The sequence below is a fragment of the Gorilla gorilla genome, chromosome 8 (genome assembly GCF_029281585.2).
Source record: "Gorilla gorilla gorilla isolate KB3781 chromosome 8, NHGRI_mGorGor1-v2.1_pri, whole genome shotgun sequence".
Classification (NCBI taxonomy): Eukaryota; Metazoa; Chordata; class Mammalia; order Primates; family Hominidae; genus Gorilla; species Gorilla gorilla.
Genome location: NC_073232.2, coordinates 110,517,258 through 110,541,702, shown reverse-complemented (window position 1 = coordinate 110,541,702; position 24,445 = coordinate 110,517,258). Strand labels below are relative to the sequence as shown.

At 53.7% G+C, this 24,445-nt stretch overlaps 1 protein-coding gene and 1 long non-coding RNA gene across 6 annotated transcripts in view; one reads left to right on the top strand and one right to left on the bottom strand.

The window, feature by feature from the left end:
* LOC129524973 (uncharacterized) overlaps nt 1-4,425 on the bottom strand; it is a 10,555-nt gene extending 6,130 nt beyond the window's left edge. The window contains exons 1-2 of the long non-coding RNA XR_008668964.2: nt 4,262-4,425; nt 1,015-1,955 (exon numbers count right to left, since the gene is read on the bottom strand). This is a non-coding gene — a long non-coding RNA (uncharacterized lncRNA). The remainder of the gene's footprint in view (nt 1-1,014; nt 1,956-4,261) is intronic.
* LOXL4 (lysyl oxidase like 4) lies at nt 3,939-24,445 on the top strand. Of its 5 annotated transcripts, none has more exons than XM_063710361.1 (16): nt 3,953-4,091; nt 5,654-5,726; nt 9,170-9,478; nt 10,007-10,185; nt 11,093-11,298; nt 12,794-12,832; nt 12,995-13,214; nt 13,973-14,156; nt 14,334-14,488; nt 15,191-15,358; nt 16,400-16,562; nt 18,335-18,578; nt 19,663-19,778; nt 20,430-20,566; nt 20,955-21,066; nt 23,144-24,445. In XM_063710361.1, the coding sequence occupies exons 2-16, from the start codon at nt 5,717-5,719 to the stop codon at nt 23,212-23,214; spliced, it is 2,313 nt and encodes a 770-aa protein (XP_063566431.1). In that variant the 5' UTR covers nt 3,953-4,091; nt 5,654-5,716; the 3' UTR covers nt 23,215-24,445. The 5 variants fall into 5 exon arrangements, with proteins under 5 accessions (XP_063566428.1, XP_063566431.1, XP_063566427.1 ...); XM_063710360.1 differs by having other exon boundaries at nt 4,018-4,091; nt 13,970-14,156; XM_063710357.1 differs by having other exon boundaries at nt 4,012-4,091; nt 13,970-14,156; nt 20,955-24,445.

Genomic DNA, 24,445 nt, shown 5'->3' with positions numbered 1-24,445 from the left:
GTTGTGACTGCAGACCTGACCTTCCAGGTCTTTCCAAAGGTATATTTGTCAAGGTAGGAGGATAGACCATGATTGACTTAACAATGGATTCATTTGGTTGATGGCTTTAAAATACTTGACTCATGGCATAAGGCCTCCCTTGAGTCTTGCCCTGGGCCCTGCAAATGCTGGGGTGGGCCTGTCTAGCTCCAAACTTGATTGACTTATGCGGGGTTTCTGAAGCTTTCACAGAACAGGGGAGAGGGTGACTTTGCCTATCACAAACCCAAACTTCCTAGAATTTCTTTTTAACCAGCTCTGCTCTTCCGCCAAATTTCCTCTCCTTACAGCAACCAGCTCATCTCTCCTTTCTCCCTAGAAACCGTATCCTTGACTAGCCCCTCCAGCCTTCCTAGATCCACCCTCCCCACTCCCCCAACTTCATGATCTTACAAAACCCTCTCAGCTCCCATCCTCTCCCTGAACAAAAGCCCTGTTCCTGGATAAACAGCTCTCAATAAAGGAGAAGCCTGTCCTTGGCCAAAATGGCTTGTTCTCCCCATTTGTCCTACTTTCTGTTATTACAATCTACGTCCCATCAAGCTATGTCTTTGAGTCATCTCTCTCACTAGACAGTGAGCTCCTTGAGGGCAAACACTGTGTCTGGTTTGGCTCTGTGACTCTTCCAGCACCTTCTACTTTGAGAGCATTCATGCAAGTTTTCATGGGAGATATCACGGAGGAGTTGGAATCTGAGTTAGGCCTGAAGGGTAGGTAGAATATAGAAAATGAAGTGAGTAGAGGCAACAGGAGATTCCTTCTCTCCTGTGGGCAGTAGTGAGCAATTAAAGATTATTGAGCTAGAGCAAGACAACACTTTAGAAAGACTGACGTCAAGAACAGTGAGATGCAGGGAAAAACTGAGAGCAGTTTGGGGGCTGTTGCCACAGCACTGAGTGTTAGAGGAGGCAGGAATGCAACGGCAGGACAAATAGATGCAGGAGGCAGTACCTTAGGCACAGCAAAATAACTTACCCGAGGCCACACAATTCAGAAGCAGAGCTAGAACTCAGGTTGCCCAGTTTTAAAGCTGTACAGTTTCCTCCATACTGAGTCACAGGGGAGATGAGGCTAGAACTGAGTCCTGAAGGCTGCTGAGGAGGAAGTTTGCCAGCAGGCATGGGCACTGGGCACTCCACCAGGGTCACTACTAGGTTCACCCAGGTGCACCCTGGAGGCCACCGCTTTCTGCAGGAGATTTGGCCTTCCCACTTGGGAGGAAAGTACAGACCCTGACTTAGGCAGGAAGGGAGGGTTGAGAAGCACCCCATGGGGAAGAGATTCATGTTAGCTCCTTTCCCCGGGAGGAGGCAGGGAGAGTTGATGCTTACACACCCAAGTCCCTGGGTACTGGCTGAGGGATGAGGGCAGCTGCGGTAACTCCAGACACCTGCATGGTGCTTCACGGCTTCCACAACATCGTAAAGTGTTATTCCTGACCACTCCACTTTCCCCCCTCTCTACCCAGTGTATCAGATCCACCTTCCAAGGCACTTCTGAGAAGGCTTCAACCCTCAGACTTCCCTGCCCAGCATCCACACAGCCCTGTGCTTTCGCTGTCATTGATCACTTGCTCCCATCTGCACATAACAGCTGTGTGATGTTGGCCAAGTCACTTAACCCCTTTGTGTCCCACTTTCATTGTGTAAACAGGAGATGATGAAAGCATTGTCCACCGGTTTTTCGACCCCAGCCAGCCATGATGATGATAATGGTGATGATGCCTTGTCCTGCTGGTTGATTGTGGCTCTGTCTCCCCCACCACTCTGCAAATTCCTTGAGGACAAGATAGGAAGCACCTCTGGCTTGTCTGTATCGCCTTGGGGACCAGAAACTGGCACGCACCACTAGGTCCGTTTATTCAATCCGTGAGCACTTCTGGAGCACTTGCTATGTGCCAAGCTGTGTGACAGGATCTGGGTTTAGAGATAAATAAGAAGCTTGTGGGTGGGTGGGGGTGTCCAGAGTTAAGGCAGACACAGACCATTATATAAAGAGTATGGAGAGGGTCACAGGCGCTGGGCTGAGGCCGGGTGAACATAGCCAGGCAGGAGGGAAGAAGAGGGCTTTCTCAATCAAATCAAAGCTGATTGAGATGAATCCAGTGGTCCCATCTGACCCCTACAGCAATCACATTTAAGGATGAGGAGATGACAACTCAGCTGAGAAAATCCCACTGCTAGTACGCCATGGGCTGGGGCTGGGAGCAGAGCCCCTCACTTCTCAGGGTTGGGGGCTCACAGCGCATGCCTTAGAGATCCCCACTTCCACTGCTTCCCAGCCTTGGCCTCTGCCCAGAGTTGTGCAAATTAAAGGACTTCCGGGCAACATCCATTCATTCCCTGGTCTCTATCCTCCGCCCGCCCCTGCGCTCCAGGGTATTTTTAGTTCTGGGCAGCCAGGCCTGGTGAGTGATTGGCAGCAGGCAGAGCCCACGTTTCCGAACCCTCTGTGTTGCTTCTGGCTCAGCATGAGAGGTGGCTGGGCCCTAGGAGGGGGCTTAGGCATACCTGGCACCCAAGCCCACAGCTGCCTCATTGTCCCTGGGGGAGGAGCTGGGCTGCTGCCACTGACCCGAGGCTGGGAGCATTCTTTCCTGCTGATTCATCACAGGGAATGTTTTGGGCCCAGCTGGGGTGGGGCAGGGGCACTGGGGGGACATCTTGGACATGGGCAGCCAGGAGTGGATGGCAGGTCCCTGGCAGCAGGGTCATTAAGACCTGGCTGTCACCCAGGATTGAAAAGGTCCATCTTGACATCCTAGCTCTATCACACTCTGCCTGTCCGGGCTTATTCTTACTTGCACATCTGCCTCCCCCACCAGACTGGGAAGGCCCCCTCCAGCGTCTAGCACTCCAGCACCCTGTCTAGCATGTAGGAGAAAATCAATAAAGGCTTGTGGGATGAACCAACCTTTGGAAGGACGTTTAGGCAAGGTGAGGGCAAGAGGGGGAACCAGGTTGGGCAGCTGTGGGCCTAGGGAGGAAACCGGGAGGCTGGAACCCTCTGCCCATTTTACAGATGGGGCCAGTGAGGCTGAGGGCAGGACCAGGTCTAGGGGAAAGAAACTGGGGGCTTGGACTGGGGTTCAGGCACCTAGGTGCTCAGTTCAGCTGATGGGACTCCTCTCTGTCAGCCATGTCCACATTTCTTTAATTCTACAGTCCCTGCTCCCTGCACTAACACCCTCCTCCCGTGAGTCTGACAAGGGCCAGGACTGCATCATTCAGCTCTTTGAAGGGGTTCTCCCATTCACTGTGTATTGCCTGAAGAAGCAACTTATGTCGCCTGGGGCTCAGTGTTCCCAGCTGCACAATGGGCAGCGCAGAGTTTCACACGGAGGCCTGGGGTGGGGCGCGGTATTCAGTAAACTCTGGCTGACTCGCCTGTTCCTGCAGGAGAGCACCGCTGCACCGCGCCACCTCGACCTCACTGAACTGAGCCCCGGCCTCCCAGAAAGGGCGTCTACATTGTCCTAAGTGACCGAGCTCGTGAGATTCGGCCCCTGTGACAGCCGGGCGCTCCCGTGCGAAGGGTGCTGTGCCGGGGGCCCTGGCACCCACCAGGACTCACAGACTGGGACTCTAGGTGGGCGTCATTACCTTGTTCGGCAAAAGAGGAAACTGTGCCTGGGATAGGGACTCCCGAGGCCGCCGCGGCCCTCCCTGCAAAACAGCCGCGGGCCCAGCGCCGCCCTTTCCCGAGAGCTCCGCTCCCCGCGACCCCCCGCCGCCCCCCCCAGCTCCCCCCGTCCCCCTCCCCCGCTCCCCCCGCCCCCCGGGACTTCCCGGCCCCGCCGGCTGCGGCTGGGCGCCCCCGCCACCTGGCCTGTGTCCCGACGGGGGGCGCCGCGCGGAAGGCCGGGCGGGGCGCCCGCGGACTCCAGGCCCGCCCGGGGCGGGGCCTGCGGGACCTCCTCCGCGGCCAGCTCGGGGCTGGGGGGCCGCGGGCGGCAGGCGGATAAAAAGGCCCCAGGGCGCCCGGGGAGGGAGCCCGTTAGCCCTGCTCCGCCGCGGCGCCCTCCCAGCCCCGGACTGTCCGCGCTCCATCTGGTGAGCCCCCGCCTGGCCGCGCGTCTGCCTCTTGATCTGCCTCTTGCTGTCCCGTCTGTCCTTCTGTCTCTCTGTGGGTCTGCAGGCCTCTGAAGGTTCCTGGAGACTGGGCCTAGGGGGCATGGGGGATCCCATGGACCCTCAGCCCGGCCCTCCAGTCGCTCACCAACCTGCTTCCAATTGGACAAGTGACCACGCTGGGGAGCTTGGCCCAAGGCCCGCCGTGAGTGGTGCGCCCAGGCCTCAGGGGTGCTTGCGTGTCTTGTTTGTGTACACGCCGTGTGTAACCATTGCTCTGCCTTCTCCCAGGGAGGAGACAGGGAAGGGGCAAGGCGGGTTCAGATGTCACACTTACGACTTGAGGGACAAAGAACCAGGGCTGATCTGGGCTCTCCAACTATCCAGACCGGAGCTGATTATGTTGGGAGGTCGGCGTGTGACAGAAACACCAAAGGGAAGGGGGCAGAAGACTTCAAGCCCCCTCTTTCCTAGCCTGGACAGGTACAGCTCAGAGACCATTTGTTGGCACTGCTTCAGAGTCAGTAACCCCGGGGTTACAGAGTTACAGAGTCAGTAACCCCGGGGAGGCTACAGGGCTGAGAGGAGGCTGCTGAGAAGAGCTGCCCAACGGCAGAGAAGGGATGAGCCATCCTAAAGTTGCTGCACCCTCAGGACAGCACCCCCCATGCTCTCTCTTGAATACTTGGGCATTTGCTGTCTTCAGCCCTCCCCACCTGCTCTAGGTCAGGCCAGGTCCCAGCATCTCCTGGCACACCTGGAGCAGGTGCCTCTGTGCCTCAAGCTGGCAAGATCTTGGATCTGTCACTCGGCATTCAGCGAAGAGCACCGTGCCCAGTGCCCTCACACCACGGCCTGGGTCATAAATCCACCAGAACAGGGTGGAATTTCAGTCGGCTCCCGGCCTTCCTTTCCTCTTCCCCCTCTTCCAACATCCATTCTTGGTGGTTTTGAGAGTCCAGCATCTAGCCAGGCTGCCTGGGTTTGAATCCTGGCTGGGCAAGTTACTTGACTTCCCTGGACCTTACCTTCTCATCTGTAAAATGGAGATAAGTATTTAACCCGTATTTTAAAATGTATAATTATTATCCTCACTTCCCTCCCCTCCTCTTTCCCTTCCACCTTCCTTCCCTCTTCTGTCCCCTTCTCTATTTGGGAAAGTAACGGCCACTTTCGAGGCCGCTTCCTTCTCTGAGGGAGGACGCGCAGCTTGGTCCTCTGTGCTCAGTGCTAAGGGAACAGACAGGTGGAGTCTGGTTGTGGGGTCAGGAAGCAAACACACAATGTGCTTTGTGGAAGGCTTTGTGGGAGGGCTTAATGGAGGGGGTGGCATTTGAGCTGGCCTTGTGGGATGTGTAGGAGTTTAACAATCTTAGATAGAGGGAAAGGAACAGTGAGAGCAAAGGCTTGGAGGCTGGGAGATGAAGGCTATAGTTTGGTGTGAGCAAAAGCTCTCAGGGGCCTATAGTGGGCAGGAAGGCCAATAAGAGGGGCTCTCCCTGCATCTAACTCTTGGTTCCCGCTGCTGTCCCCCTATCTTCCAGCAGCGTTCATGGAAGGGAGCTTCCCTGGCCCAGACCCCAGGTTCCTACAGCAGAAGCCCTCCCATGCCCTCAGGTTGGTCCCTTGGAGAGGAAGGAGCTGCTGGCCTGGGACTGTCCACAGACTGTAACAAGACCTCCTCATTGTGTCAGGGACTTCAGCCAGGAGCCAAACAGCAGACCTGCCCAGCCTACCCTGGGCCCCATCACAGCATGTCGGATAGGGGGGCCGTCTAGTGCCACCCCCTCATTTTACAGGTTTTTCAGCTGAGACTCAGAGAAAGGAAAATATTTGACTCCAGACACAATTTGGCGGCAGACATAGAAGCATCCCAACTCCTGGGGGTGGTAGAGAAGGTGTGGTTGTCACTCAGCCCAGACCCATGTGACCACTGGGTCCTAATAGCTGAGGGACCTGAGGCCGATCTGTCCCATCCTTTCTTGCCATCTGGGGAGTGGTTTGGCTCAGTCCCTGGCTGTCTACCTCCTCCTCCAGGAAGCACGGAGGAGGGAATGGGAAACAATGGAGAGCACTCTGCTCATGGGACAGCCAGCTGGGAGCCCCCACAAGCCTCTGAGTGACATGCAGAAGACAGTGTTTCAGTCTGGAAAGGAAGCGTGGGAGGGGTCAGAGGGGGAGAGCTGCAGAGGTGAGAATGGGAAGGCAGCCCCTGCACAGCCTCAGGGAGTGGAGAGGGGAGCATCTAGGCTCTGCAGTGTGGGTGGAGGGAAAAGGGGCAAATCTAGAGAATGCTGCAAAGAGGAGTACCAAGGACTTGCAGTTGAGATCGGACGTGGCCTCCATTTCCTTCTTTGTACAGAGAGGAGGTGGGGCCAATCTAGACCAACGGTTCTATCGTTGCTGTCACAGTAGCTGTTAATAATAGTTCATTGTTGGCCGGTGTAGTGGCTCACGCTGGTAATCCCGTCACTTTGGGAGGCCAAGGTGGGTGGATCACCTGAGGTCAGGAGTTCAAGAACTGATGTGGTGAAACCCTGTCTCTGCTAAAAATACAGATAAATTAGCTGGGCGTGTTGGCGCATGCCTGTAATCCCAGCTACTTGGGAGGCTAAGGCAAGATAATCACTTGAACCCTGGAGGCGGAGGTTGCAGTGAGTCGAGTTTGTGCCATTGCACTCCAGCCTGGGTGACAAGAGCAAAAATCTGTCTCAAAAAAAAAAAATAATAATAATAATAGTTCATTGTTACTGAAGGCTTGCTCTTCTAAGGGTTTAATGTTTCTTCACTTAATCTTTACAAAAATCCTATGAGGTAGTTACTATTATTATCCCCACTTTACAGAGGGAGACACTGAGGCAGGGAGAAACTAAATCGCTGGCCCAAGATCACTTCCAAATGAACTGGTGGAGGCAGGATTTGAACCCCAGCAGTCTGACCGCCCAGCCTGTGCTCTCAAGCACTGTGCTGCCAACTCCCATCCATGCAACCACAGATATGAATGAGTGCCACCTACACACCCGATACTATTTTGGGAACTGGGGACACAACACATCCCCACTCCCATGGAGCTTCATTCCCAGAACTTGTCTAGTACACTTTTAGGAGCCCACTCCACCCAGCCCTGCTGACCAAGGCCGTTGAGAGGGAGTAGGGCAGATGCCGTCCATGGAAGTGAGAGTGGCAGGGGCCTGTGAGAGCCTCCCCACTCAAGCGGATGAGCTGCATGATTCCCCAAGAGGAGCCATGGCTGTGGAAGAGGCAGGTCTCATCAGAACGAGCTTTCTTAGCCCATCTTCTCCATCCCCTGTTCCAGGTCGGCCTTAGCTCCCATCGGCAGCAGAGCCTTGGGGTGGAGGAGCTTCAGCTTCGGTGGCTCCAGAGGTCTCTGACAGCTCTAACCAGCTGAGACTGTCTCCTCTATGCCCTTCTCCACCTGCTGGTCCCGGGACCAAGGCTGCTGTGTGAGGGGGAGAGGACCCGCCCCCAGCCTCATCCCCTCTCTAAGGACCCAAAGAATGTCTGATTACAGCCTCCTGGAGACAGGGGCCCTCTCTGTTTACCGCCTGAAACCCTCCCCTGGCCCCTCGCTTCCTACAGGATGAAGGCAAACCCTCTGTGTAGTACACATGGCCCTTGATCATTGGCCCCAGCTCGTCCCTCCATCTCTTTCCCCTCCAAACCCCCACACTGTAGTCTGGGGGTAAGAGAAGGGCACTTCCTGCTCTTGCACAAACTCACCTCTTTCCCTCTTTCCTAATCCTCTTCTCTGTATCTCAAATGCCCCTTTTCTCACCCAGGAGAATCTTATTTGCCCAATAAGGCTCAGGTTAAGTGTCCCTTCTTTGAAAGGCTTCCCTAATTCTTCTTGCTTGAGCTTCATGAAGGTAGGGAGGGTGTTCGATGTCTTCATTTCTGTGTCCCAGCACCTGGCCTGAAGCAAGTATCCCAAAAATGTGTATCGAATCTGCATGAATCATACGCCTAGATGGATGTGAGGCTATCACAGGCTATCCAAGCTGCAGGAGGGATCAGATGATACGTGGTTCCATCTCCTCACTTTAGAAATAAAGAGTCAGGGCCGGGCACAGTGGCTCACACCTGTAATCCCAGCACTTTGGGAGGCCAAGGCGGATGGATCACAAGGTCAAGAGTTCAAGACCAGCGTGGCCAAGATGGTGAAACTCCGTCTCTACTACAGATACAAAAAAATTAGCTGGGCGTGGTGGTGGGCGCCTGTAATCCCAGCTACTCAGGAGGATGAGGCAGAGAATTGCTTAAACCTGGGAGGCGGAGGTTGCAGTGGGCTGAGATTGCAGCACTGCACTCCAGCCTGGGCGACAGAGCGAGACTCTGTCTCAGAAAAAAAAAAAAAAAGAAAGAAAGAAAAAAGAAAGAAAGTGTCAGGACCTAGAGAGTTGAAGAGACTTGCCCAAGCCATGCAGCCAATGAGTGGTGGAGTCCTTGATGCCCATCTAATAGCCCTTTCTGCTCCAGCCTTCCATGTGCCTTTTAGGTGAAGGCGGCATTTCACACATTTGATTAGGGTGCTAGGAACATCAGAAGGTGGTGGCAGTGTCCCTGGGGTAGATAGTCTTGACCTGAGGGCACCCTGGGGGCATCCCCGTGACTCAAATGGTGGACCACCTCGTCTGCCTGCACATAAGATTTTAGGTGTATATGAGCTGCTGTTTATTGTGTACTCACCAATGCTAGGACTTTGCTAAGCACTTTCCATACGGTGTTTTATTTAACGCTCAACAACACCGTGAGATGGAGATTACTATCCCCATTTTACAGATGAGGAGACTGAGACTCAGTGAGGTTAAGTTTAAACTTCCTCAAGGTCATGGCGAATGTGGTGGATTTGAACCAAATCAGCTAACCTGGCCCAGACTCAATTAATGCCACTATGTGTGTGTGTGCGCATGCACACACACACACACACACATTTGAGGGGGGTTTTCTTTCCTTTGTCTTGCCAGGAGCTGCCAAATTGCTGCAGAGGTCTGAGATCTGGGTAGAGGTGGTGATCACTGTGATGTTTACTCATTCCTCAGGTATCTTGGCCTCAGCTGTCCTTGAAGTTACCATGGCGTGGTCCCCACCAGCCACCCTCTTTCTGTTCCTGCTGCTGCTAGGCCAGCCCCCTCCCAGCAGGCCACAGTCACTGGGCACCACTAAGCTCCGGCTGGTGGGCCCAGAGAGCAAGCCAGAGGAGGGCCGCCTGGAGGTGCTGCACCAGGGCCAGTGGGGCACCGTGTGTGACGACAACTTTGCTATCCAGGAGGCCACAGTGGCTTGCCGCCAGCTGGGCTTCGAAGCTGCCTTGACCTGGGCCCACAGTGCCAAGTACGGCCAAGGGGAGGGTGAGTGACTGGTGCCACCTAGCGGGATGGCAAGGAGATGGTAACAGTCTTCTCGGGCTGGGCTCACTGACACCCACCCATCCTTTAATACCCTGCTCATGTGACCTCCTCCACAAGGCATTTCCTGAGTGCCTCAGCTGCACATGGCCTCTGCTCCCACCCTCCCATTCTCTCTTGTAATAAGGCCACTGCCGTCACCACCACTAAACTCTAAGTTCCTTGAACATAGCAATTGGCATACAGTGGGTGCTTAGAGAATGTTGAATGAAAAAATGGGCAAACAAGTAGGTCTGATTCCTAGAGCTACCCGGCATTTTCCAAAAACAGATTCTCTAAGAGCCAGCGCCCAAAGGAGGTAGCAGGCAGGGTTATAAATACTAATTCCCCGGGAGACCCAACCTTCCTCCTCCCTGCCACTTTCTCCCAGGGTTTGGAAGAGGTGACTTGCTAAGTGTGGGTCCTATGCAGGAGGCAGAGCCTGTGACCTGCCTCTCTGTGCCATCTTTGAGCATCACCCCTACTCCACAGGACCCATCTGGCTGGACAACGTGCGCTGTGCGGGCACAGAGAGCTCCTTGGACCAGTGCGGGTCTAATGGCTGGGGTGTCAGTGACTGCAGTCACTCAGAAGACGTAGGGGTGATATGCCACCCCCGGCGCCATCGTGGCTACCTTTCTGAAACTGTCTCCAATGCCCTTGGGCCCCAGGTGAGGAGGCTGTTCAGGCTCTGGTCTGAGCCAAGGGCTGGGTCAGAGGACAGAGAGCCTCCCAGAAGATGGGCCTAGAGGATAAGTGAGGGGAAAGGGTGCAGTCTGCACTGAGCATCATCCCCGGGCCCCCGACTCCTGAGTGTGCCCTGCAGCAGGTGCATAAATAGAGGGCCCCAGCCTGAGGCAAGGCAGGCCAGAGGACCAGAGCTGACCCCACTGGGAATCGCAGAAGCTGTTCCCATAAGGGAGACAGCGGTGGGTAAGGGGCTCCCTCATCCACGAGGCCTGGCCACAATTGCTGCCTCTTCCCAGCACAAACAACCCTGAGCTAAAAACAGCCCAAGCCAAACAACAGGAGCGGGCAGGGCAGGGCTCTGCTGCCAGGCAGCCTCCAGCCTCAGGACAGCTGGCCATGGCCACTGAATGCAGTGTGTTGTGATGGGGACTCTGTACTGGTCTAAGTCGTCCCAGGGCTAGGGTTGGGGGTTCTTGTGGGCCATAGGATCCTGCTGTGGTCTCAAGCAGCTGGTCTATGCCCATCTCAGCTCTCTCAGGGTGGTACAGAGAAGGCCCTTCCATGCCCAGCAAAAGCCTCCCAAACTCCAAGGGCTCCCATCCTGATCCCAGCGGGGGCCAGATCTGCCTAGTTCTCTCCAATTTGACAAATTCGAGGAACTGACGGAAAGGGCTTAGACAAGCTGAGGTTCTGCCTTGCACTTACTCTGTGGCCTTTGATAATGCCTCCCCTTCTCTGGGCCTCAGTTTTCTGGCCTGTTCAATGACCAGGCTGGGTGGGATGGTCTCTAAAAGCTCCAAGCCCCAGCCTTTCTGCATGAAGGTCTGCAGCAGGCTCCACTGGAGGAGCAGGAGCCCCGAGACCCACAGGTGACTGTGCACCCCGCAGGGCCGGCGGCTGGAGGAGGTGCGGCTCAAGCCCATCCTTGCCAGTGCCAAGCAGCATAGCCCAGTGACCGAGGGAGCCGTGGAGGTGAAGTATGAGGGCCACTGGCGGCAGGTGTGTGACCAGGGCTGGACCATGAACAACAGCAGGGTGGTGTGCGGGATGCTGGGCTTCCCCAGCGAGGTGCCTGTCGACAGCCACTACTACAGGTAGGAGGGCGGCTGGCGTAGGCCCCACAGGAGGCAGGGTTGTGGGGCAGGGACTGTGTGTGTGTTCATGTGCGTGCATGTGATGTAGGGTGTGTGCATGAGTCTGAGTGTGGACTCATGTGAGGGGCAAGTAAGTGTGCACACAGGCGAGTGTGTGATGTGTGTGGCATGTGGGACCTCGCAGAGTTCAGTGAGGACTGACTGGCAGTGGTGTTGTCTGTGGCAGGACATCCAGCAGGTGTTGGGATTGGGGGAGAGAAAACAGGCCCTACTGAGGAATGTGCCCGGATTTCTTGCTTCATGGGTGCCTCAGAATAATAAACAGGAAAGTGAATGAGGAGGACCTTCAGGATCCTGGGAAATACCTAGAAACAGAAAACAAACACTGCACTCTCGAATTATGTAAACAGAATTAACTAGGTACAGAACGCCCCCCGCCCCCGGTGAAAACAGTTGAACATAAAACCGTGTGTCCTTGGTTAAAACACTAGACTTTCCTGCAGATACTTGCAGTGACACCCACGTGTAGAGTTTAGACAAACTGTTCTGGCCTCAGCTCAGCCAGTGACTGGCGTTAGGGCTTTGGGGAGGGCCTCTGGGCCTCCATCCTCAATTCCACTGCAAATATCCCAACGCTTCCCTCCTGAATTTCCTCAGCTCTGATCCAAGCCAGGCTGTGACTGGGTTGCGTGTAAGCGAGGCGTGGGGTGGGGCGCCTGGAGAGAGGAGACATAAAAATATTCTGTCAGAAACAAGGCGGAACTGTCACAGCTGATTGCATCAACCAGTAAACGACAGCCACAGTCCTGGTTCTGCCAGATCCGTGTCAGGGAGGACTTGTGTGTTTCCCATCATGGGAGAAATCTCCCGTAGTACGTCTGAGTCATCTGCCACCCCAATCAGTTTGATCCTGCTTCCCTAAAGGGTTAGAAGGCCCTTGTTGCAGTGTCCTTGTGTCTCTGACTTAGAGGAACCCCGTTCTGAGGAAATGGGGGTGCTGGTCAGCCCCTGGCTCCATCCTTGGGGATCCTGGGATGCAGCCTGACTCCCCCTGCCTGGTAATTGCACACCTGGGTCTCGCTGACTCGCCTGCCACCCATGAGGAGGGCAGGCCTGATGGTAGCCTGGGTGTCTCTGGGCGGGCCGCCCCCACCAGCAAGGCCTTCACCTCCCACCTGTCCGCAGAGGGCCCCTTCTCTTGGGCCCTCCCTAAATGCTCCCCTTCCTCTGGACTTGGGAGAGGGCAAGCCTGATCCACCTGTCCCCACTCTAGGACTGGCTGAGGGACCTTGCTTGCCTTCCTTGTAAAATGGTTATTTGTGAGGTGGCCACCCCGTCAGGGCTGCTGTGAAGCTCAGTATTGAAATCAGATTAGTGAATAAGTTTACAAAATGTAAAGCCCTGTGCAAACTTAAGGACAACTATGAGGAACCAGGTGGCAGGGGGTGGGACTTCCACACCCCTTCCACCTCGTATCTGTTTTCTCCCATAACAGGAAAGTCTGGGATCTGAAGATGAGGGACCCTAAGTCTAGGTGAGGAGCAGCACCCTAGAGGGAGGAGGCAAAGGGGTGTGGCATGAAGGGCCTCTATCCCATCCCCTACCCTCCCCTTCCCTCCTTTCTACCTTGGCCTCCCTTAGTCCTGAAGCTCTTCCCTCAGCCCTTCCTCCACCCTCAGTCTCCCTTGTCCTCTAGGCTGAAGAGCCTGACGAATAAGAACTCCTTCTGGATCCACCAGGTCACCTGCCTGGGGACAGAGCCCCACATGGCCAACTGCCAGGTGCAGGTGGCTCCAGCCCGGGGCAAGCTGCGGCCAGCCTGCCCAGGTGGCATGCACGCTGTGGTCAGCTGTGTGGCAGGGCCTCACTTCCGCCCACCGAAGACAAAGCCACAACACAAAGGGTCCTGGGCAGAGGTGAGCCCTGGGCGTCCTGCACTCACACCACAGCTTGGAGGCACGGGCGGGACTCTGCCTGGTGGGGTGTGCGGGGAGGTCCAGGACACGCAGGAGAGAGGAACCAGACTCGGAGGAGGAGAGTGAATCACAGAACTGTAGAACCTTGGAATGTATTCAAAAGGGATCATTTATAGCCCTACCATAAATGGAAAGCTGACATCACCCGCCTTGAATAGAAGGTGACCGTAAAAACAGTAATTAAATCCTAATTACATTCCACTGAGGGCCGGTACTGATCCTGAGCCTGCTCTTGAGCCTGCTCCTTTGTTTTAAAGAGGAGATGAGCAAGTGCTTGTGAGGTGGTAGAGACGCCTCAGTGCCAAACTGAGATGCCCTCATGAGGTGGTACAGACGCCGTGAGGTGGTACAGATGCCTCAGCGCCACACTGAGATGGCCTCGTGAGGTGGTACAGACACCTTAGTGCCACACGGAGATGGCCTTGTGTGGTGGTACAAATGCCTTAGCGCCACACTTGAGAGGGCATTCTTGATGAGGCTGTGGGGGTGACCGGTCATTGAAGAAATGGAGATCAAGAAAAACAGCTTATTCAGGGTGACAGCTATGGGAAGTCAGAAGCAGGACTGGAACTCCCCATCCTTGGCTCTGGCCACCACCATGGAGCTTGAAGGAGCCCCGTTGGGGATCCCGCTGTGGGGGCTCAGCCCCTGCTGGTGCCTCCTCCTCAGCCGTCCCTGAAGCAGGTTTCTCCCAGCAGGAGCCGAGGGTGCGCCTGCGCTCCGGGGCCCAGGTGGGCCAGGGCCGGGTGGAAGTGCTCGTGAACCGCCAGTGGGGCACGGTCTGTGACCACAGGTGGAACCTCATCTCTGCCAGTGTCGTGTGTCGTCAGCTGGGCTTTGGCTCTGCTCGGGAGGCCCTCTTTGGGGCCCGGCTGGGCCAAGGTGAGTGAGGCAGCCTGGGGAGGGGTTAGAAGGCCTGGATATGCCACTGGTCCATGTCTTGAAGGCCCTGGGGTGACAGGGCCAGGACAGAAAGTTATCCCCCGCTGTGAAGGGGAAGCCACAAGTGTGGGGTTACGGAGATGGAGCCTCGCACACAGCACCTCTCTCCCCATCTAGGGCTAGGGCCCATCCACCTGAGTGAGGTGCGCTGCAGGGGATATGAGCGGACCCTCAGCGACTGCCCTGCCCTGGAAGGGTCCCAGAATGGTTGCCAACATGAGAATGATGCTGCTGTCAGGTGCAATGTCCCTAACATGGGCTTTCAGAATCAGGTGAGTTTGGGTCTGAGCATGGCCTCAGGCTGGGGGCCGGGAAACCCTGGGGAGTCCCCAGGACACCACATCGAGCTAGCGGGGAGAGGTCCAGGAGAAGCAGCTAGCGCTTCTGCTTTGGGCACCAGTCGGCCTTCCCTTAGAGCCGACCTGGCTGCAGCCCCTCCGAAATGTCAGAGGCCACAGGAGCTCTGCAGATGGATGTGCTCTCCCATACCCGTCTCGGGTCCCCTGTGAAGCTGAGAAAGAAGGTGCCTGGGAAAGAGGGCCACAGGGCTGTCGGCACGAGGGAGTCTGTGTGGGATGCTCAGGGCAAAGTGTCAGTGCTAACGTGGACTGTGAGCAAGTCGCTGGTGCCACTGTAAAATGGGGTTCACGCTCTCAGGGGGTCACTCTGAATGAGGCGAGGGACATGAAAGCCCTTTGCAAATTGCCAGTTGTCGTTAATGGTGGAGGGCAAGTGCCAGAGCAGGAGGAGCCCCTGGTCCAGGCACTTTGAGTCAGATTTCTCTACCAGGCAGGGACATCAGAGACTACCTGCTACACTGTCCTCACCTTACAGAGAAGGAGACCAAGGCAGAGAAGGGGACTGTCTTGTCTAGGGTGACACAGTGAGCTGGCTTGGGCAGACCTCCAGGCTCACAGCCCTGAGCTCTTCCCTGCAAGGCTACCCCACTCCTCACACACCCCTCGCCATTGCAGGTGCGCTTGGCTGGTGGGCGTATCCCTGAGGAGGGGCTATTGGAGGTGCAGGTGGAGGTGAACGGGGTCCCACGCTGGGGGAGCGTGTGCAGTGAAAACTGGGGGCTCACCGAAGCCATGGTGGCCTGCCGACAGCTTGGCCTGGGTTTTGCCATCCATGCCTACAAGGTAGGTCCCTCTGTTGTTTCTTCCATATGACCTCTCACCCTCCTGTTCTGAGGCCCAAAACTTCCTGTGCTAAAGCTGCTGCCTCTTTGCCCATTTGGCAATTCATTACTGAGTGAAACTATGAGCCGACATGATGCTGAGTGTTGGGAACAGTGTGGTAAACAAGAAGACATAGTCCTAATGAAATCGTCAATGAGGGACACATTTGCATCTGCAGGAAAGATGAATAGAAGTTAGTCAGACAAGGTGGAGGAGGAATGAACAGCTTATGCAAAAGCCCTGTGGCCAGAGAAAGCTTGATTCAGCTGAGGAAATCAGGGCCAGGGATTGGAGTGTGGCTCTCTCTCTCGAGTGCTATCAAGCATGAGGGCAGAGGAGGCAGGGGCAAGATCACTCAAAGCTTGCAATCCACATGTTTGAAAGATTTCTTCCTTTGCTATTTGGAAAACGGTTGGGTGGAGATTAACATGAATGCAAGGAAACACACTCAGGAGGCTATTGTAGTAGCCCAGGTGAGAAATGAGGCTGGACTGGACCAGGTAGTCCAGGAGAAATAAGTGGATAGATCTAAAATACATCAAAAAATAAAATCAAGAGGACTTAGGCATGACCGCAACAGAGAAACCTCTGCACTTGCACCCACACTGGCTGCCGCACAGTGTGGACTGGGCAACCCTGAGCACAACTGACCATCTGGGACGCTTGAGGAGCAGCTGGGAAAATGTGAGCACAGCCCCCAGGCAGAGGGGCGGGGAACAGGACCCTCCTCTGCCATCTGGAAGAGAGAGGGGTGTAGGGCCAGTAGTGGAAGCCACGGTGGGTGGATTTTTACCTCCATATGTGGAGGGGATTTCTAACATCAGAAGGGTCCAAATGTGTCATGGACTGCCCCAGGGAATATGGGTTCTCATCACTAAAGATTTTCAGGCCCAGGCTGGACACAACCTGGTGGGGGTGGTATGACTGAGGCCACACCTCAGATGGGAGTCAGGAGATGACTCCAAAGGCACACTGACTGGGTGACGCTGGCTGTCTTCTTAGGAAACCTGGTTCTGGTCGGGGACGCCAAGGGCCCAACAGGTGGTGATGAGTGGGGTGCGCTGCTCAGGCACAGAGCTGGCCCTGCAGCAGTGCCAGAGGCACGGGCCGGTGCACTGCTCCCACGGTGGCGGGCGCTTCCTGGCTGGAGTCTCCTGCATGGACAGTGAGTGACGGAGGGCTCACAGGGCTGGGGACAGGTAGGCCTGTGCTCCCCATCAGGGAGGGCCCTGCATGCTGGTCCCAGGTCTATGGCCAGCAGCATGGGGGAATGAAGGTATCAGCTCTGCCGTTTCCCAGCTGTGTGGCCAAATCACCCATCCCATTAGGATCCATACCCTGCCCCCTCACGGAGTTATTGTGAGAAACAACACTGAGAACATGAGAAAGCACAAGGACACGGAACGGCGGTTTTCAACTTTGGGTTATGACCAACAGTTACAAACAATGAAACAGGACAGAAAACAGCAAGGGCAGTTTTTCCTTGGAACTATGTGTGTACTGGGTTACAGCATAAAATGTATTTCTTACTGTGGTTTGTAGTCAGAAAAGCAGTTTGAAAGCTGTCGTAGAGGACATACAAATATGAGCACACCCGGGGCCAAGGCCCAGCTGTGTGTTCTCTTCCTGAGCTGTGGGATTTACCCAAAAGACTTTGGGACAAGGCCATCTGTGGCATTGCTCTGCCCCACAAACCCAGATTCTTAGGGCAGCAGCATCTCTGACATCTCCCAACCAGGTCAGTGCCAAGATGGACTATATCCAGCCCAAAGGTTACAGATAGCATCAACCCAAGTGGCCACTTGACCTTGTTCTTGGCCAAATTTCGACACCAAGATATCCTTCACCTTTGTCAGTGAGCTCCTGGCTTCCTCTCTGCCCAGGGCACCCTGGGGAGAACACTGGGCCCATCCATCAGACCCTCCCCTGCAGGGATGGGGCATCAGAGTGGACCTCCCCATCACCAAGGCCTCCCAGCACGTGGGGAGCCTGCTCCCCACTTGACTCCCCTTCCTGGGAACCTCGAACCCCTCCCTGGTCCACTGCCTACAGTGGGAGCGCTCTTCTTGAACACATTTGATCCTTCACGACAACTTGGCACAGCCAGCCAATCTGCAGTCTCTAACCACCTGTTTTTCCTCCCTGGCTTTTCACATTGCTTTCTTTCCTTTCTCTTCTCATTCTCTGTGAAAGCTCGCCTTCTTTCACCAAGAAACTCTAGGTTTGTCAGTGGGCACTTCCTGGCTCTCTCCAATATATACCACAGGACCCTACATGGCCAACTGTCAGATGCAGATGGCTCCAGCCTGGGGCAAGCTGCGGCCGGCCTGCCCAGGTGGCATGCATGCTGTGGTCAGTGGTGTGGCAGGGCCTCACTTCCGCCCAGGACTACTTTAGTGATAGTGATTTTTAGTGACAGTACAGGCAAAGTATCCAGGTTAGGTATCAGCAGAGCTTTTTGAGAGGATTATATGAACTAAGCTACATAAAGGCACTTTACAGGCTTAAAAGCATTTTACAAAATAAATACTAGCTTCAACTGCATGTTTACTTAGGCCAGACATGTTACAGGTGTCATCAGATTAATATCACCATTATCTTCATCTTACAGATGATGAAAATGAGAGACAAAATGGTTAAGCAGTTATAGAGCTAGTGAATTATACAGTCAGAAAGTAAGCCAAGAATGAACCCAGGTGGCCTGGCTCCAAAACCAGCAAGCCTAACCATGACACTGTAGCTGCCTCCCAGGTTAAGGTGATAGACTTCCTTTAAATGTTATTAGAACTCACCATCTCCTGACTCTTAAAACTGCCCTTCTTTTGTGGGGTCCTCTCGGAGGGTTTAATCTGGGGGCAAGCTTGCCCTCTGTGCTGGAGACTAAGACTGGCTGCCTTTCCACCCTTTGAGTCACTGCCATGCCCTCTGCCGCCCCAGGTGCACCAGACCTGGTGATGAATGCCCAGCTAGTGCAGGAGACGGCCTACTTGGAGGACCGCCCGCTCAGCCAGCTGTATTGTGCCCACGAGGAGAACTGCCTCTCCAAGTCTGCGGATCACATGGACTGGCCCTACGGATACCGCCGCCTATTGCGCTTCTCCACACAGATCTACAATCTGGGCCGGACTGACTTTCGTCCAAAGACTGGACGCGATAGCTGGGTTTGGCACCAGTGCCACAGGTTAGAGCCTGCCCATGCATTGGCACTAGAGGGTTAGGAACAAAAAGCAGGGTCCAGGGAGCAGTTTGGCCCTTCCCTGGCCACAGGCAAGTTTTCCTGGGAGGGGTGTGCGCTCTCCTTGCTGGCCTTGCCTGCAGGAGGCAGTGAGGACAGCGGCATCCACCTGCCCCTCCATCGCTCTCACCTTCCCTATGTCAATGGTGCCCGTGGGGTCTGTTTCCCACAGCAACATCCCATAGAGGCGTCACCGCCAGCAGAGTTGTTCTGTTAGAATGGTATTTGACACTTTTCCTATGTTGGATCATAGGCCTTGTCTTCAGAAGCCAGGTAAAGTGGGGACTCCCAGGAACCTGGGGGCCCAAAATAGACATCCCATCCAGGGTGCTGGCTCTGCAGGAAAAGCTCGCTGATTCCTTCAGCAGTAAGGCAAGGCCCTCAAAGAACAGCATGAACAGACTGCCACTAAAAAAGTGACAATGAACATTCTTTCCTATCAGGAGCTTCCAGACCAGAGAGAGGGAGAGACAATGCCTGTGACAAAGGCAGAATTTTTTTTTCTTCTTCAGAACACAGCCACGGGTGGAGAAAGTGGAGAGGAATGGGCAATGACTTTGGGACTTGGTCTCGCCTGAGATAATAAGCACCTTTCCCTGTAGCATGAACAGAGCTGTCATTATAACTGGATTGGAAACAATGGTAGCAATTTGGTCCCAGGCTTACAGGGACCCTCTTCCTAGCAGGTCAGCTCCTAGGCTGCTCACAGACCCGGTGCCCCGCCTCTCCCCCCAGTTCAGGACTTGCTGTCAGGCACCAGCCTCCTGGAGGCGACCAGGGCAGGGCTTCTACCTCTTGCCTGGGTTGAGACCCTAGGTGGTGGAGGCAGCTGTACTTGCTGCCTGGCAGGGGTGCCAGCAAAGGAGGCTATGCGTCACACTAATCTCGGGTTTGGGAGGGAGAAGGGCACTGCCTACTATAACTTTCCTCTTGGGTCATGATGGGGCCTGGGGCCTGTCTTCCCTACCAGCCCCTCCAGAGAGGACCCTCTCCTGTTGCTGCCGCACTGACAGCTCTACCCCTTCTGCAGGCATTACCACAGCATTGAGGTCTTCACCCACTACGACCTCCTCACTCTCAATGGCTCCAAGGTGGCTGAGGGGCACAAGGCCAGCTTCTGTCTGGAGGACACAAACTGCCCCACAGGTATGTGGTTTCCTGTCAGCACCTATCAGCATCTCCTCTTGTTATGTTCTTCAGCCCCTTTGGGATCAGGCTTTCTCTCTGCCCTGTCCGGCAGCCCAAGGCACCTGGAGACCCTGGCTTGAAAAGTTAGCATTCAAGGCAATTTCTTACCTTCTGAAATCTTACGCAGGAGGTTTTTACTTCCTCTGAATTCCCCACGCATTGTTCTTCTTTTAAAACACTCAGCACTTTCCATCTTGGAGAAGAGTTGCAGACCTGTCCTATCTCTGCTGAGCTCTCCGAGGGCAAGCATTGCCTGCTTCCTGTCTGCACACCCACAGTCCCTAACCCTTAGGAACTGCACGGTAAACACTGGATCTTTAGAGGGTTGGAAGGATGGATAGGCGGATGCACAAGTAAATTAGCACAGGAGTGCTGGAATCTCCCAACCACAGTTCCTAGTTCAACAGGGATTTGCACTGGAGCAGTCAAACAAATCCTATCTTTGTCACAAATGTGGTTTGCTATGGTGCTGGATTCACAGCAGGATTCTAGCTCTGATGGTCCTTAATCTGTGAACTGGGCATGACGACACTGAACTGGTAAAGGAAATAAAAGACCTAGCAGAGTGCTTCGTCCTGCCTCAAAAACTGTCTGTCCCCTTCCTTACAGGACTGCAGCGGCGCTATGCATGTGCCAACTTTGGAGAACAGGGAGTGACTGTAGGCTGCTGGGATACCTACCGGCATGACATTGATTGCCAGTGGGTGGATATCACAGACGTGGGCCCCGGGAATTATATCTTCCAGGTAAGGTGGCTGGGGGATTCCCCACAGAGCCTGATTTCCTCCAGATGTTCCACAACTTTCCCTGAGGGCAAATGAAGGGAAGAATTTCCCATACAGGTTTTCCGACAGGCCTGTCACTTAAAGGAGCTGTCCTCTTAGGGAAGTAACAGTCAAGCTGGGTCCAATGAACCTGTGTTTGAGTACTGATTCAGTGAACACTGGATAAATCAGTTTCTCAGTTGGGACTTCTCAGTCCCTATCTGTAAAATGGGAACATCAGTACCTACCTCCTGGGTAATTGTAAGAATTAATGAAGCAAATAGAAACACATGTAAGGATTATCACAGCCACAGTCAACTCATTCAGAAACCAAATCACCCATTTTCAGTTGTCCCCTCTTTCACTCCAGGTGATTGTGAACCCCCACTATGAAGTGGCAGAGTCAGATTTCTCCAACAATATGCTGCAGTGCCGCTGCAAGTATGATGGGCACCGGGTCTGGCTGCACAACTGCCACACAGGTAACTCCGAGCCACTGTGGAATCAGCCATCTATAGGCTCAGGGAGCTGGAAGACTGTAAATGTACCCTCTGCTCCCACACTCCAGCGTGTGACTTGTATGTGTGTGGTGTGTAAAAGGCTATGGATGGAACAGAGATGCATTTCCTTTGACATCTTACAAGGTAGACTTCTAGAACTGGTCAGACCATCGGCTTCACCCAATAACTACATCTTCTACATCCCTGTTTGCACTTAAGGCTGTTTGATTGTAAACTCAGTTTCCAATCTGTCCTAGAATCTTTCCTCAAGCCATGTCAGGATTTTCTTTTCAAGTCCATTATTTTTCCTTTCTCTTTCATATAGAAGTTAGGGTTAGGGTCCTCACAGGCAAAAGTAAAAGTCCTCTTGCTCTGTGTTGCTGTCTCCAGCTGTGATCACTGCTTGCAAGAAGGGGACCATGGAAAACAGAGCCACTTACAGGATTGGTAGCATCAGTCAAAGGAAGCATCATGATCCAGTGGGGGCAGAGAAGAGGGGCTGTTCTGTCAGTAAAGACTCCCTCTATCTTCAAGGGTTAAAAATGCCTGTATTTGCTATGGGATATGCATTCACACTCATACTTGCGTATGTGCGGTGGGATGGGGCAGAGTTGTTCATTCAGTCAACAAACATTTACTAAGGCTCACTGTTGTGTTGAACGCTGTGCCCCAGAAACTAGGAATGTAAGTGTCAGATAGGGTATGCACACATGCAAATAGCCCCAATACTACTAATGTGTGGACTGAATGCTGAGCAAGCACAGACAGAAAGCAACCTGTTGGGGGCTAGCACAAGCTTCACAGAAGTAGTATTTGATCTGAGGTTTGAAGGAGGAGCCAAAGTCAAAGATGGGAGGAGTAGAGAAAGAGCACAGGACTGGGCTTTGGAAGGCGTCACCCGAATCCAGTCCCACCACTTTCTAGCTGGAGGACAGTGAGGAAATCACGACCTGAGTTTTCTGTTTTGTAAAATGGGGCTATATACTTCAAACTTACTAAGTACTAGAGCTTTTCGCAGGGAGGGTTGTGATAGTTCTAAGATAATGGATTTTATCCCGTGGGCTTCTGGGAACTATTGACAAATTTCAGTCAAGGAGGCAAAAGATCATTTAGGTTTTCAAAAAATAACTGTGGCAACAGATGGACAAAAATGAGAAGAGGAAGAACAGTCTAAGGTTTCGAATTTGTGTGGCTGAGTAGATTGTGCTGCCACTTAAATGAAACAGGGATATTGAGAGGAACCAGGAACTGGAATCCAAGGCTACGCACACAGAGACAGCGGATCCTCCATAACGCTGGAATCAGGCTGCAAGGGTTCCCAGGCAGTGACAAGGGCAAGAAAAATAATGCAGTCCTACAGGTCCTCTTGCCAGTGTTTAGGATGCAAAAGGGCTAAACAGAAGTGTGCAGAAAACAGAAGGCACACTCGGGTGAGAGTCCAAGGTTATTTAATTAAAGGACTATTTATAAGAAAACAAGGAGTGTTGAGACATCAAGCATAAAGAAAGTAGAAAACCGTTATCTGCTTTAGGCTTGAAGAGGGGCAAGGGCTGCTTTGCAGCCAGGTGCAAGCCAGAGTTGTGAAGGAGGGTGAACCTAGCTGGAACAGGAGTCACAGACCATCACTGCCAGAACCACAGGGCCAAAGTAGGGGAAGGAATATCCGGCCTCTCTCCTTCCACCCTCTGACCTTCTGCTGTTGCTTTCCATTGACCCAACTCAAACAAACAAAAAAAGAGGACAAAGGAGCCAGAGTGATGTAATCGCTAGGCATCAGCTTCCTAGGGCACAGAGGAAAAAAGGGCAGAGAATGAACCTGGGGAGAGGGGCAAAGGAGAATAACTAGCACAACTCTTTCCAATCAATAGCCTGTTCTTCCTGATGTTCCTGAAACCACACACCTGTCCCAGGCCTATTTCTATAGAATGACTGGTGTCTGTGCCCATGCCATGACTTGATATAAAGGAGGAGCTGGGCAGAGTGGATCTATGTAAGTTGTCAGGGAAGGGATGAGACTGTGGTAAGGTTGGCTACTTACCTGTTTTCCTTTGGCCCACAGGGAATTCATACCCAGCCAATGCAGAACTCTCCCTGGAGCAGGAACAGCGTCTCAGGAACAACCTCATCTGAAGCTGTCACTGCACACTCCTAGCTGCTGCCAATACACCAGATACCTCAGCTTATTGGAGCCATGCCCTTCACAGAGTCCCAACTCAGAGGAAAAGGGCCAGTGCCAAGGGGCACCAAGAACCTGCTCAGGAAGCCTTTTGATGGCAAGATCACCAATCCAGATGGTATTGCTCCCTCAGGATGGCTCTGGGCCTGCCCCTAAGGGCCTGTGGCCTATGGAATATGGCCTCCAGGCTTTGCTCAGCTGAGCTCCTCTTCTATAAGGAAACCCAGTCATCCCTGAATCTTGCCACAGAGATCCGGGATTCAGGAGCTCTCAGTTTCTTAGGGATGGACTATGGCCCAGTCCCCCATCTAAGTGGTGCTTTGCAAATGTCTTGGAGGAGTATAGGACAGAGGACCAAAATACACAGCAGGTAGTGTTAGCTCTCTGCTAGGAGCTCAAAGCAACACAACTTGTATCAAAATCACAACTGGCAGAGAAGCTGGTGGATCCAATCCTCTCTTCATCTGTTGTTATTTAGAACTCAACTCTCACACTCTGTTCTTTAGTGTCCTTACCTTTATCTTACCACACACATGGGTGTTTCTATTATCTTTGGAAGCACAGACCTCGGGCATCCCCTTATTGCCTGATGGGCCAACACCAACAGTTACGGAGTGCTTGAGAAGGGGCAAGTTTCACAGAAATGGCCAGATAGGGCCTTCCTACAGAGCAGCAAGAGTAGGCCAAGCAGAAAGACTGCTGAGGTAACATGGACCCCAGCCCCTGTCAGGGCCTCTGCCCAGGAAATAATATGGACCATTTACCTGGCAGGCAGTCTGCTCTCTCTCAGGATCACCACGCATCTCAGGATTGGTCTAAACTTCAAGTCTCAACCAAGTGTCTGAAGTGAACTTTGCATTGAATAAATTTTTGCCATGGAAAGAACATCAAACAAGCCACTCATCTCTACAGAGATAAGAAAACAAGTTTGGCAGAGCAAGAGACAGAAGACCGTGGAGAAATCAGAAGGGGGAACAGTCAGTTTAGTTAAGGATGGAACCTGGGAAAGGCCACCATTCCTGCTTGATGGGGCTCTGATTTGCTCTTGCTCAAGTGGAATAAAACCCCATGGTCTTCCTGACATGATTCTTGATCTTTTCTCCACTGAGACACACTTAAGTGATGATCCTTACAGGACTGACACCCTAATGCCAATAAAAGTTGCTCATTATGGACTGCTACAAA

Excerpts from the sequence above, each read along its gene's own strand:
- LOXL4 (XM_063710357.1), top strand. Across the intron at positions 15,359-16,399 it reads TTGCCATCCATGCCTACAAG|GAAACCTGGTTCTGGTCGGG; the intron begins GTAGGTCCCTCT and ends CTGTCTTCTTAG. Across the intron at positions 16,563-18,334 it reads TGGAGTCTCCTGCATGGACA|GTGCACCAGACCTGGTGATG; the intron begins GTGAGTGACGGA and ends CTGCCGCCCCAG.